This window comes from Lissotriton helveticus, chromosome 12 (assembly GCF_964261635.1).
Source record: "Lissotriton helveticus chromosome 12, aLisHel1.1, whole genome shotgun sequence".
Classification (NCBI taxonomy): domain Eukaryota; kingdom Metazoa; phylum Chordata; class Amphibia; order Caudata; family Salamandridae; genus Lissotriton; species Lissotriton helveticus.
Window position 1 is genome coordinate 801,604,617 of NC_136073.1, and position 14,182 is coordinate 801,618,798.

The 14,182-nt window shown below is 41.3% G+C and overlaps 1 protein-coding gene across 1 annotated transcript in view; it reads right to left on the bottom strand.

The window, feature by feature from the left end:
- The window catches only part of LOC144799582 (cathepsin S-like), a 158,537-nt gene that overhangs the window by 106,765 nt on the left and 37,590 nt on the right, over window positions 1–14,182 (bottom strand). Inside the window, exons 2-4 of the mRNA XM_078670965.1 lie at window positions 9,301–9,427; window positions 5,541–5,663; window positions 2,758–2,907 (exon numbers count right to left, since the gene is read on the bottom strand). Of these exons, the coding sequence (XP_078527091.1) occupies window positions 2,758–2,907; window positions 5,541–5,663; window positions 9,301–9,426 (399 nt within the window). The 5' untranslated portion in view covers window position 9,427. The remainder of the gene's footprint in view (window positions 1–2,757; window positions 2,908–5,540; window positions 5,664–9,300; window positions 9,428–14,182) is intronic.

The following is a 14,182-nucleotide window of genomic DNA, read 5'->3' on the forward strand; positions in this document are numbered from 1 at the left end:
TTTGGCAATTGGTGCAAGAAAAACGTCTACATATAAAGAAACATTCTCATACAAGCTTTCACATGAGGAGACAATCGGCCTCCCAGGTGGATCAATTAATGTTTTATGAATTTTGGGCATAAAATATATAGTTGGAATCAATGGGAATTCGGTTTTCAAGAATTTTTTCTCTTCTTCACTTAGTAATCCTTCACTTTGCCATGTATCGATTAATCGATTTAGTTGTAATGTCATCTGGTTGATGGGATCTGTCTGTAGTTTGCTATAATTCGTGGTGTTTTCTAACTGACGATTTGCCTCTCTTAGATAATCTTCTGTATTCATTAGGACGATATTCCCGCCCTTGTCCGCTGGCTTGATAATTAGGTTGCTGTCTTCATTTAATGTTTTAATAGCATTCCGTTCTCCGAGGGTCAGATTTTCTCTGCGTTGTTCTTTGGTTTTAACATTGGTTAATTTTTCTAATTCTTCAATTACTGCTTCCAAGAACATCTCAATCCGATTGCCAGGTGATAGGGTGGGACAAAATCTCGATTTCTTTTTTAATCCGCTGTTAACCCTTTTGTCAGTCTTAATTTCTAGATCTTCAAGTAATTGAGTACCAGACATTTCTGCTGTCGCTGGTTCGTACAGTAATCCAAATATGTTTTGTAAATCAGGGATATCTTCAATTTGCCAGTTTGATTTATTTCCAAATGACTTGTCGGTTTCCAATCTTGGGATTTGGTTGGTTTGACGAGAATGAAATTTAGCCAGTTTGAGCTTGCGTATATATTTATACCAATCAATTCGCACTTCAGTAGGATTAAAGTGTTTTTCAGGGCAAAATTATAGACCTTTGTTGAGTAACGACTGTTCTTCTTGTGTTAGAACATGATTAGAGAGATTGATTATCAGATTTTCTATTTTCTTTTCCTTAGGTAATATGCTCTTTTTTCTTTTGGCTCTTCTGGTTTTCCTTGTTTTCCTACTGTTACATTGGAACCTCTTCCACGGTTCTTATTTTGCGATATTGCTCTTCCGCGACCCCTTCCTCTGGATAAAGTTTTGTCCAGGTTCCAGAGCAGAGTCGCACCTCTTCTAAAAAATCCCGGCTAGTATTACTTGCGCCACTGTCTGAGCCTTCAGTTTCACTCAATTCTGATCCACTTATATTCGTTGAAAGTTCAGGAGCAGTTTTAGCAGGGAAGTTTTTTTGTAGATGATCAAACCGTTTGGCAAATATTAATATCCTGCCTAGTGCATAGTCTTTCTCATCTCTTAAATATTTGCGTTCTTTTCGTTCTTCAATTTCTGTTTCATATTTTTCAAGTCTATCATCCATGTCTTTATGTAATTTCATTGCCTCATCTTTGTTTATTTGTTTGATGTTCTCTTCTAGTTCGTCTATTTTTATCTTGATTTCAGAAATGTCAATTTTTGCATGTTTAATAAGAATTCTCATCATATTTAACGAACATTCTGTATTATTTTCTACCCAGTCTTCAATAAGTTCCTTTTTGGTATCTGGGTGTGTGGGCATAGTAAAAATCCTGAGCCCTCTTGGTATTCTCCTTACTTCGATATAATTTTCAAGTGCAATGATTTCCCAGCTTTTGTTAATTTCTTTTCGATAAAGTTTTTCAATCTGATTAAAAAGTTGTTTAGCCATGTTAACTGCTGGCATGTTTGTGCTGCTTACATTGCTCGCGCCAGATGTTTCTTTCTCTTTATTTTCTTTGCTTTTAAACATCTTAATAGCTTTCTCTGCGCGTTTTGCAGCTCGCGCTTCTATAGTAATTGATTTCGCAGTGCGTTCCTTTTTGTATAAATCACTTCACCGAGCAATTTGGAGTTTACAAATGTTTTTGTTGATTACCGTACCTTTTCCCAAACTCGTCTCACTAACTGTCGTTTCACATCACGATAAAGTTATACTTCGAGACTCTGAGGGAAACGCATCGCCATATTATTGCTGTTCTACAAGCGGTTCACATTGCCACTCACCTCCAAAGAAGGAACATGACCACGGATACACCGACATACTATTATATACTACTATATATGTTTTATATTGTGTAAAGTATACATTTATGGCCATATTCAGACATTGACAGTCTTCCCATCCACCTGGGCTTTGTGTTCACAGAAAACAAACTCCCAAAGCAGGAGTATTTCTCTGAACAAACATAATTTGCTATGATGCGAATAGGGCTTTTTCCCTGCATGTGGGGGCCATTTAACCTTTTTCATGCCTGATTCCTACATGTTTCACAGGGGGACACGAGCAGAGAAATATGTGATAGCTGTCCCAATCTCAATAGAGTTTGACAGTTGTCCCTTTAAGCCAATAGCCCTCTGCAGACATTCTGCTTAGTCGGTGTTTAGCATCAGCGGTATCCCAGACATTCCCCACTACCATCTCTCTCCCCCCCCCAATGATTTAGTGTTGTGGCTAATAAGATCCCAAGCAATGCGAACATATACTTTGCTGTATTTCTTACTACTGTTCTCTCAGTTCCTCGCTGCACACGTTAAAGGGGTGCTGGGGAAAAACCAGGGTGCCTGCGCACTAGTTGGCATCTTATATGAGGTCACATCCTGGGTGTGCGAGGTGAAGTGTGATGGTGTAGGGCGCCATCTGGCAGAGCTGGGCTACATTTAAATATAGTTATAGAACAACCTTTGAGAAATGTCAAGGGATGGGTGTATAGAGGCCATCAAACTTGTTAAAGAAGGGCAGTGGAAGGGGGCGTGCCCTCTGAAAAAGCTTCTTACCTGATTCTTGACATCAGTGACGCAACCTTTCTGCCTCCAGTCCACTGTGACGGGGAGAGAGCCCCATGTCCTTACATAGCTGCTGCTGTTTATGGGTTGATGGTCGGGGACACGAAACCCAGTCAGCATCGAAGTGACTTCTTCACTGGTCTAAATAAAGTAAGACAATGTGTATTTTGCAGGAGCTTTAATTCACATTGATTCCCTGCATACGCATTTGCCTGAAACACTCCCACAGATCTGGCACATGGCCAGCTGCATTTCTCGTTTTATTTCTCAAATAGATGTTCCCATTGTGTGCACGGAACACTAACAAAAGTAAGTGCATTGCATTCCAGTGTGCTCATGGAACGTTCGCCCATTGTTATTTTATATTGCATTTACATTTCCTGCCAGAGCTTTTCCACTCGTAGCTGTGTCTTGTTGAGAAGTTCTTCTAGAAAGGTTTTCGAGGGTTTTTAAGTTGACTTTGCCTTTCATTCTAGACGAACTCAACAGATTTTACGCAGTTGCTTCTGTAACAATTTGTCATGTCATTTCACTGGTATTTTTTGTCTCGCTGACATTTTCCCAACACTGTTTTCTTCTATAACAATGTTTCTTAACTTTTGTGGACCCCCCACTTATTTATTACTGGAACCCAGGCACCCCTATTGAATCTTTCAATTCCATGGATCCCCATGGAAGCCAGGGACCGCAGCCTAAGCGTTTTCGGTGATTTGAGCCACAAAACAATACACAATAAATAAAGAAGCCTTCAGCAAACAAATACACAAATTATGCTATATTTTATTTAATTACCAAAGCAATATTATCATTTTTTTTAATTTTTAATGGAAAGTGTGGAGTTTTTCTAAACTCTATTTAGGCCTCTCATTGTCCATACTATAATCTGTTTGATGTACGTGCATTGTTCCCACAAATCAAGCTGAGGATACTAGCTTAATTTTAGCCTCCAATTTTAAATCATTCACATTTACAGAACATTTTAAAATGTTCATCTTTAAATCTTGCTTCCTTATTTATATACACATCAATCTGTTAATATTATTTAATGTTCTTAGCAGTTACGGACTCCCTGATTAGGCTTGGCAGTGCCCAAGGGCCCACAGACCTCACGTTAAGAACCTCTGTTCTAAAATAGTTCCTTTGTCTTTGTATTGTATTTAGATTTAATCCTAGATCATTTATTGTGCGACTTTCTTTAAGTTATCATGTTCCAGTGTGCTGTGTAGTGCATCTGATCATTTTTCCCAGGTGACGATCTATTATATTTATATTTCTTTCTAGTATTTCATCTCCGGTAGGGAACCCTTAATGACCAATTGACAGTGGTAACTCTGCTTCAGATCTCCAGATCTAATTTTAGCAAATCTTATTGACTTGTTATACTATCTAATCCTCATTTTACTTATGTATAATAGGTAATTGCTGCCATAAAGACGATTAGAACATTCAATTAAAAATATTAAGTTTTTATTAGAAAATATCACAATATACTCTTACACAGAAATAAGCAAAAAGTAGTTATTATGCTCACCACTCCGCAGCTGCATAATGTCTGTGGCCACTCTCCAGACTTGCTGTTACCCATTCAACAGATTAGCAATCCTAAAGTTATTTCTAAAAGTTATCCATAACTGATTCCATTTTTGGGGGGATAAAAACTTTTATTGGGTTTTAGCAGCCACAAGGTGGCTAACAGAAATAGGCACATGTAGAATAGTTAGCATGGGAAACATCGTTTAGAACGCGGTGTTTACACCGCAGTGCCTTTATAACGCTGCCATTACAATGCAAGTCGTTACTACGACTTGCGCTGGATGGCGCTGTTGGCCAAGGAATGTTGTAATTGTATATTCCAACACCTTTCCTACTGTTACGTGGACTGGTGTTGGAATATAAAATTATAAGGTTCCAAAATCCGCGCCCTCCAACGCAAGTCGTTGTAACGACTTGCGTTGTAATGCCCGCGTTGTCAAGTACCGCGATCTTTTAGATCGCGTTGTACTGACATACATCCAGTTAGCATCACATAAACAAATTACAACCAGCTAATTTGTGCATCTCTATAAATAAGTGAGTCAGCACTCTATGGCCTCCCTAGAGCTGGGACATGGGGAGGGCAAGTCAGAGGTGCAACCACTTCCCCTACACATGGCCATGCTTGCGGGGACTGCCCCTTGCCTCAAACACTACTCTCTCTTGCTGGGTACACCAGTCTACTCCACAGCGCCACTTTGTGACAGTCGGAGGAATGGCGTTCGTCTACCGTGCCGCGATGTTGCGCTTGGCAGCAAGGCTGATTACATTTTTTTAGCATCTTTCTTCATGCAGAATATTTCTTGTGAACGCCCTCTGGATAAATGTTCTATTTTAGGTTGTTCCATGACTCATAACATTTTTAACGCACTAGTTTGTCTTTGAGACATTAGCAGAAGGAATGACAGATAAAAAGAACATGACATTTATGTCTCTAGCCCGTCCCCCAGACCCTGATTTTTAGCACTTATGGTGCTCCCTACACTACAGCAACCTCTACTTTACTCTAATTAACCACGAGGTCTAATTTCTTCCGAAAGTTATAATGTGAAATATCTCTGTCAGCAGTCTTTCGTGCAGTGGGCCAGTGATCGTCCAAAAAAGTGGGCAGTTCCCTTCTGCTTAACAGTCCTTATTTTCAGTTAAATTAATACACACAATGGGCCCAATAGGGATAATCTGCTGCAACTGTGTGCGATTCCCTCAACCCAGCCCTTTCAAATATCGTTGAGGACACTTACCATGTCGGCCAGATGGTTCATGCCTAACTCATAGGAATGCAGACCCAAGGAAGCCTCCAGGTTTTGCAGCGTCACAAACCTCAGGTTCTTTTCCCAAATTATACGTCTCCATCCTTGCTCTATCTGTAGCGAAAAAAGATATCGAATTTTACCTGTTAAAGTGGCAACAAGGTGTCAGTGGAATGATTTAGATTATGGAATGTTCTAATTACAGTTTTCAGAATTTCATGAACGTTTCTCTTGCTGCAGGAACTAAGGTCCTAGCATGTCTCGTAAAGCTGATCCACCATGCCAATTTTTTGATAACGGCAGGACTGTCCTGTGTCCTAAACTAATGTATTTAATCTGTTGCTGGACAGGGGCAGTAGAATAAACCCATTCTAACTGTTGATGGTGGCTGTGTCCCTCTTTCATCAGTTCTAATGAAACTTAAGTTTGTATCAGCCAGTTCTATTGCAGAGGCACAGGCTTTTTGCCTAGACTCCTAGGAGGAGGTGATTACTGGCTCGCTCTAAGAAATGTATGTGTTTTTAGGTCGAGCCTGGCCAGTGATGCGCTGCTCTGGGGGCCATGCTGTATTGGAGTATGGACTTGAAGCCCCGCCCACTCTCCGCCCATATTTGTCATTGGCTTGTGTCATTATCCTTCGTAAATGCTGGCTTCTGATTTGTTAATAGGCTTATTAGTCCCTCCTTAGTACTACTTTGTCTTTATTTGTAACCTCCTTTGAGGACTGGCCCTTTTACTTCGGTTGTTACACGGTAGGCTTTAATTACTCTGTAAGCACTATTTTCCTTAATGGTTCCTCCTACTGCAGGCTCTACATGTTTTTATGCAACGTTCAGCGCGCCATGCGTGCTTTCACTGGGCACTTTTACCACAAAAAAGCATTTCTTTGAAAACGTGACAAACAAATACTTTTTTGGGTAAAAGCACCCCATACCGCGCTTTTACTTTAATAGCAGCCACGGACCTTTCTTTAGACACTGCTTGTCTAAAGAAAAGGGCATGGCCTCTATTAACGTGAAAGCGTGGCATGGGGCACTTGTAAACAACAAGCATTTGAAATGCAATATGTCTTGTTTTTTAGAAACTTTGTCCTTTTGGTATTGTACATGACAACGCCTTTTATTATTGCCGATTTTTTAAACACAAATACATAGCATTGTCATTTACAATTCCAATAGCTCAAAAACTCGCAATTGCGAGACCTATTGCATTGCAAATGCTTGGTATTGGTGTCCTTTTACATACATGTTGTGTGACTGTGAGCATCTCTGGTGTCGCATGGAGTAAGCAGTGTAAACCTATTCCCTTATGTTTAGATGATTAGTTATCTGTGGGAATATGCATCTGCATGCTGCCAGACATTCTGCCTTTGTCTTGTCACAGAACTGTACTTCCTTCCGCTTCTTCAGGCTATGTTTAGCACCACTCACCAATCTACAATTTTCGCACAGTGTCTGGGCTGTTCAAGGCTACCTCACCTATCCTTACCAGCCGATGACAACTTTTCCTATGCTATTCTAGGAAGCCCAAGAGATATAAAAATAGCCCAATGTGATGCCCTCCGCCCTGAATGAAAGGAGGGTTTGGATTTGTTGGAAAGTTTTGGCTTTGGTTCCTGTCAGAGCCCTCGAAATACTGGCTCCAACCAGCCTTTAATGGTTTACCAGGAACTATTTGTTTCGGTTTACCCAACAAAGTAAGAAACAGGCATATACACGGATGAAGCCATAATGCTTTCCCTTGCTTTTTAAGAAGTGAAAACTGTTCTACCATGTGTGTGGAGAGGTGCAGACACCTGGTGGACAAAGGGCAAAAACCACTTCAGTGTAACTTGCATGCATGGGGATAATCTCAGCCACCCTACTCACCAGGACTTTCCAGCCCAACTATTAAAAACTACATAGAATTTCTTTTGCAATCAGAGGGTGACCTGCAAACAGCATAGATTCTTAAAGTGCGGTGATCCTATGCCATTGTGGAGCCCATATCTATTCATTTCCAGCATGTGAGGGAAGAGAAGATTTTACTTTTTTACTGAAGACTTCGGTTCTGAAAATATCATTACAATGTGTGATTGGGCCCAATCCTATATCCCAGTTCCTCAGTCTCATCTGGTGAGTGGTGAGGCTGTGGGTCCATTAAGGGCCGTCGCATCATGGGCACCCCACCATCTGAAAATCTTTACAATAAGTAGTACATTTAGATTTACAGGACTTTTAAGTTTTAGTACCCAAAGCGGACCTTTTGTGAGAAAAAGCCCAAATTTCACATCAACAGTCTTCTTGTCAACTGGTCAGCCACTGAACTGAGTTTTGCTAAAAATGCCAACCATTGGCCACCGCTAAACCTGCAAACTAGTACCCACATAGTGTGTGTACTGTCTAATCGGCGTCCCAAAAGGCACTTTAGAAAGATCTGCATGAACTTTACTGAGATTGCTGTTCATTTTGAGTGGTGACATTTTGAGACATTAGAATTTGTGGGCTATTTTTGCTGGATTCGCAGCCACCTTGTTTTACACCCACTGAGTTTTCTTGTTTGACTTCGAGGCTGCTGAAAAACTATTGCCGAGATCAGTTCTATGTGATAAATCAACATGATACATTAAATCATTCTTTCTCCTGCCACCCATGCCTTATTAACTGGATGTAGTGAAGAGAGACCGTAAACTCAATGTTTCAGAAAGACTTTCAAGAATATCTGTATTCCTCTTAATACTGGGCATCTGCTAATGGTGCAGAATGAGTTGCTGTTTAAGAGCTACTTGTAAATTAAACATTTTTATTTTTTATTTTTCAAAAGCGTAGTTCTTTTTGGTCATCAAATTTATTTTGTTTAATTGCTCAAATAGTAAAAAAGCCGTGCTCCAAACCCTTACCACCTCTTGGAGTATGGTTTGACTACTCACTCTGCTACATAAGGAGAGTGAAGTATATAAAGAGGGTAGCATGGGGATCTATTTTGGGTACAATACAAGGTGGGCACACCAGTGGTGGTGCCCACCTTGGATAACGCCAAGTAATGACTGACTGTCCCAGGAACCATACAGAAAATGGTCGCATACCCACATACAATCACCATAGCGGCCCCCCATTGATGGATGGCAATTGGAAAAAGGCATCAATATAAATGTAACAATAGTATATATACATTTTGTTCAAGGGATTTGCTTCTTCGAGTCAGTGAGACAGTAACCAGGACCTGTTTTCTCAGCAGTGGGAAGAGATGGGTTGTAGTGAGTGAGTCACTATATTATATTAGCTTGCTTGTGGGCTATGTTTTCTATAGTTGAGGCATCACTCATCAGGTAGTTGCATCTGAATGGTCTGAGTGGTGGTGATAAATGAGTTGTAGATAGGATATTATTCAGCATGTGGGTGGCTGATGGGTTTGGTGGACAAAGCACTTCTCTTCACACCGGTGTGCTTGTGACGTGATCTCGTAGACAAAGCATCCATTTATTGTTGCTCATGTAGCGTTCTGCTAGAAGATGTAAAGTCAAGTATTCACACCAGGTGACTGGATGTGATAGATGGGCCCTGTAACACAAGTAAGTGTGAGTGTGACAGGTTATTATTGTGGGAAAGCAACCATCCAGGGATGCGATGCACTCCACTTGCAGTTGAGGAACATAGTGTGATGGCTGTGGTGAAGATGGGACCTCTCATGAGAGAGAGAGAGAGAGAGTGTGTGTGTGGTCTGTGTGTGTGGTGCATGTGTGTGCGCCTGCATGTGTCAGCTATGCTCGTACCTCATTGTTGTACTGCTTCTCATAGGCTTTCTTCCATAGCTCCCAGTGGTGATCAAGAGTGGGATCCGGCTGGGACATTGCAGAAACTGAAGCAAAAGCTAGTGCGGTGCAAATCAGTATCTTCATCCTGGTGCCCAGAAAGAAAGAACTATGTCAGCACAAGACCACAACAAATGAACCGCAGAAAACAATCTGTAACTAATGCAGTCAAAGAAAGCACCAAGATCGAAAACACATAGTTACAGTCCACTGTTATAAAAATGATTTAATATGGGCCGCACAGATAAGATGTGGCTAGGTAGATAATTGATATATATAAATTGGGATATCATAAAATTTCAGAAGGGCTATATGTACTTGGGCCACCAAGTTGATGGAGGCCATGTACAACCTTTATAGCCCAATACACAAACCATCCTGGCTAGGGGGCTCCAAAAACCCAAACTAAAGTGAAGGCCTTCGTAGGCCCCACTAAACACTATGGGAGATGTGTCAATAGGTATGGCATCATTGTTGCCCCCTTGACAAACCTGCTTTCCTCTGGGCGGAGGTATTCCAAAAAGTTTCTGACACCCTGATAGAAGCCATGTTTACAGCACAAGTACTCAGCGCACCTGACTTCTCAAAAGAGTTTCTCGTGTAGACAGAAGCTTCAGAGCATGGTATTGGGGCTGTTCTCTCACAGTTGAATGATGAGGGCTTAAACCAACCTGTAGCCTCCACCAGCAGGAGGTTACTTCACAGAGAAGAGAGGTGGAATGCAGTTGAGAGGTAGGCCTTTACAGTAGTTTGGGCTCTGAGGAAACTGAGACCATACCTATTTGGGACTCATTTCCGGGTTCAAGCAGCCCACAAACCCACAGATGGTTAATGTAAATGCATGGTGAGAATCCTAAAATGTTGAGGTGGTCCATCTCCCCACTGGGTATGGACTTTATGGTAGAACATCGCCTTGGAACTGACCGCACCATTGCTCATGGTCTATCCAGTTTTTTTTATTTAGCAAAGAGAACTCCTATAGGGTTGGTAGTTCTTACTGACTTCTGCTGGGGTGGACCCGTGGTGAAGATGACCATCTTTTGCATGGTATACCCCAGATTTTTGCCACCTTTTGCTGAACCGGTTTTTGCTGGCCATAGGACTCTGTGCACTTCATCGCTGCCAACCAGAGAAAAAGTACCTGTGTTCTCCCTTCTAAACATGGGTAAATGGGCATACACCTAATTGGCACATTAATTTACTGCTTGTAACTTAAATTCTACAAGGGGGCGTGCAACACTAATTCTGCCACCCACTAAAGTAGGCATCTAAAAAATGTCTCAGGCCTTTCACTGCAACTTGTTGTGCAGTTTTTGAACCGCTATTTCAACCAGGGAAAATAACTCTTTTGCAAGGCCTAAACCATCTTTTTTATTAACTATATGTTCCCCCTAAGGTAGGCTCGAAATGTCCATAGGGCTGGGCGCATGATATTTAAAAAGTAAATATGTATAGTTAACCTTTTTCATGTACTAACATTGAAAAACCTCCAAAGTTGTTCTCACTGTAGCAAGGCTAGCTCTTTCATAAGGAAAACTGTGTTATGTCATAAGGAAGTACGGTGTTATACAATAACGTGTAATGGCTGTCCTGTGGTGTTATAAATATGGCTCCCAGGCAGTGGGCAAGAGGTTCAGGTGTGGAGAGATATTTCCTTTTCTTGAGCAAGATGGCCTGTGTGGTTGTGCCAGCCCCTTTCCCGAGCTTCAAAGAGTGCCTACTGTGTCACTGGCAGATGCAGTTCACACCCAGGCCTGCCTCCTTTTGTCTTTCTGTTCAGCTTGGCTACAAACCCAGTGAGGGGGATGATGGCTGATCTAGAACTGGTTTGGAATGACCACAAGTAAGGGTTTGCCTATTATCATAGCCACACTTCTGGTTGGGCACGGGGAGATCTGACCAGGGAAATAAAGTTTCTGCCATGTTGGAGTTAGTTAGAGAGTGGCACTTTGGGATAATTAATAGTAAACCATACAGGATATGTTGCAAAAGTATGACAGGATATGTTGCAAAAGTATGTCAGTTCACACAAGGGAACTTTCGCCCAGTTGGTTAAGGAGTGTTCAAAAGTTTTGCCCACACGTAGACCGGCACTGGACATAAATGTGGCATTGCCAGCCCATTCCCTAGATCACTTCTGGAAAATTAGCAGAGGACTGGACCTGCTGTCTGTGGCATAAGAAGAGCATTGAAGACTGTACCTGCTGTCCCTCTTGTACCCAGGACAAAGAAGTGGAATGCAAGGATCATAAGGGTGACCTCCTGTTTGGGCTTCATGAACACAACAAGCTCCAAGAGACATTTTTCTGCATTTCCAGCTGACGAGTTCCAACTGCACCTGCACAGGAGCCTACTGCTGGCCTGCGCTGGAGTGAGTCTGGACCCCCAAGAACTGTCCCCGAAGGTCATAGGCCCTTGGCAGCTGTAATCAGGGTATACTCCTGCTGAAGTTTCTTGAAACCTGGGACTTAGAAACTTTTTGCCAAATTGTTTCTCTGAAACCAACAGGGGACGGGGACCAACTTGCCAAGCCTATCCGTCGGTGGTGCATCACTGCTGGGCAAATGAGCCAGGTAGCTCCCGCTACGTTCTGCTCCACAGCAGCAAATACGATTCAGCGAAACCTTGCAGAGAAGGTTTTTGGCGTTGTGGATCACTCTTCGGCGACAGTCTATAACCTTTACCAGATGGAAGAATCCAGGCTCCAAAAATGTGACTAAGTCTGAAGGTAGAAATCTGCATTGCCCTCTGGTAAAATCAACTGTCAATACTTTTTACTGTTATATAACATGAAAAAACCACAAAGTTAAAATGGCCACTTGAGCAGCATCCCTGGACTAAATTTGGACATACTCTTTAATGCGATGGCAACAACCTGACATTTAATAGCTTTAATTCCAACAGCATTATATTCTTGACACATACATTTTGATAGGCGAGTAAATGACACACGGACTGTAATGCAACATCATGTTCTGGCAATTATTTCAAAGCAGTGTTTTTCTTCCTGCATACGTGTTTTTTGTGCTTTGATCAATTTGTGCTCAGTGCATCATATTAGATAGACTCCTGTATCACGGCTGGCTACCTGCTGGAAGTTTTAGGTCTGGCCTAGAGACAGATTTAGGTGTTTGCCTACCTTATGTTTTCTAAAAAGAAATCATGTTAAAATTACAAGGGCTTCTGACCAGCCATCCTCACCCAGCTTCTGACCATCCTCACCCATTTTTCTGTTCAAGGGTTATTCACATTTCGATTTTCCCCACTACAGCATACAGTTTGGAGCCATGGGTCAGCACAATTCAGTTCCTGTCTATCTTCACTGTGAGTGATGACATTTTCCAGTGCACATACATACTTCTGCCTAAAAAGTATTTCACTTTAGTACTGCGGCTGCTGTACTAAACACTTGCTTTCATTTAAAGTATTTCACTTTAGTACTGCGGCTGCTGTACTAAACACTTGCTTTCATTTCTGCTTTCATTTCATGTTTTTTAGAGACACTTCCGCAATGGGATTATTTATTTTTTCAAACATTTCGACACCATATCTAGATGTTGGGATTGTTACTTTTTATTACTTTTAAAAGTTTAATGCGTATTACATTTGTTTGTAAAAAAATAAATATAAGAACATCCAAAACATGCCAAGTCCTATAAGTTTTGCCAACATTTGTACATAACATTACATTTTTTTCTAGGCATACGCATGCTATACTGTTTCGGAGAAATGTCGCTCCTACTAGATGTTTTACCAGACGCTGAAGCAGTGTAAGGGTTACTTAATTGCAGTTTCAAACTGCCTTTACAACCTGTGGACTTTTAGTCAATATATTTGAAAACTCAAAATGAGGTTTTGAGACTCCTCCCCTGCTCGATTGGTGCACGTGGAGCTACTGGAAAAATGCATTTAATTCCAAGCCCATGCCTGGCTACAGCATTCCCATCATTCTCGCTATCAAATGCCATGTGCTTCGTAAGAGGAAGGTTGGGATTTGCAGACATTTATCCCCCTAGATTTTAGTAATCACCGAAATTACGATACAATTTATTTTCGTTTTTCAACTTGAACTTCTCTCTTTTATTTGTCTAATTTCGCTCCTAATCATGTGATATTATTGCTCTCCTTTAAAACAATTTCAAAGCAAGTAAATGATTTTTTTCAACGGCACAAAATAGTCTCAAACTTCATTACAACATGCACATTATCAGTGCAAGCTTCCATTGCACTCACAGAATGGATAAAGTGCAGGCAGCAACAGTGCTCGCACAAACAGAAGATATATTCACTTTCTCACTCTCTTTCTCTCTCTCTCTGTTTCTCTCTCTTTTAAAAATATAAGTTCTGATACATAGTTGTGACCACAGATTCCTCATATTGTGAAATCCCCAGGTGCCAGTCTGGATCCACAGTGCTTCTGCGCATCCACAGCTTTCTGCTCAAGAAGTGGCAAATGGAGCCACATATAAGTTCCAACTTTGTGCTTTGATATCCGTTTTTTTTTCTTTCTCAGCCTTCTGACTTGGATCAGGAACTCTGCTCCTCTTTTTCTTCACTCTGTGAAGATATTTTTCTTCAGAAATGTTTTTCTAGTGTGCAAGACATGTCAAAGAGAAGCACCAGAAAGCTCCCCTAGGTCCCTCTCAAAGTCAAAATTGAAAGCGCGGATCACACCCAGTCCTGAAGTCGTTCCCGAGGCAGATCTTTCACAAGGTCAAAGTCTTCTGTTGAGTCAAAGATTAAATGTAAAAAGTCCAAATGAGACTGAGCCCCTTCCCACTACTCTTAGAAAAGATGCGAGGGCATCATAGTGCGTCTGGGTCTTGCTCCTATTATACTGAGG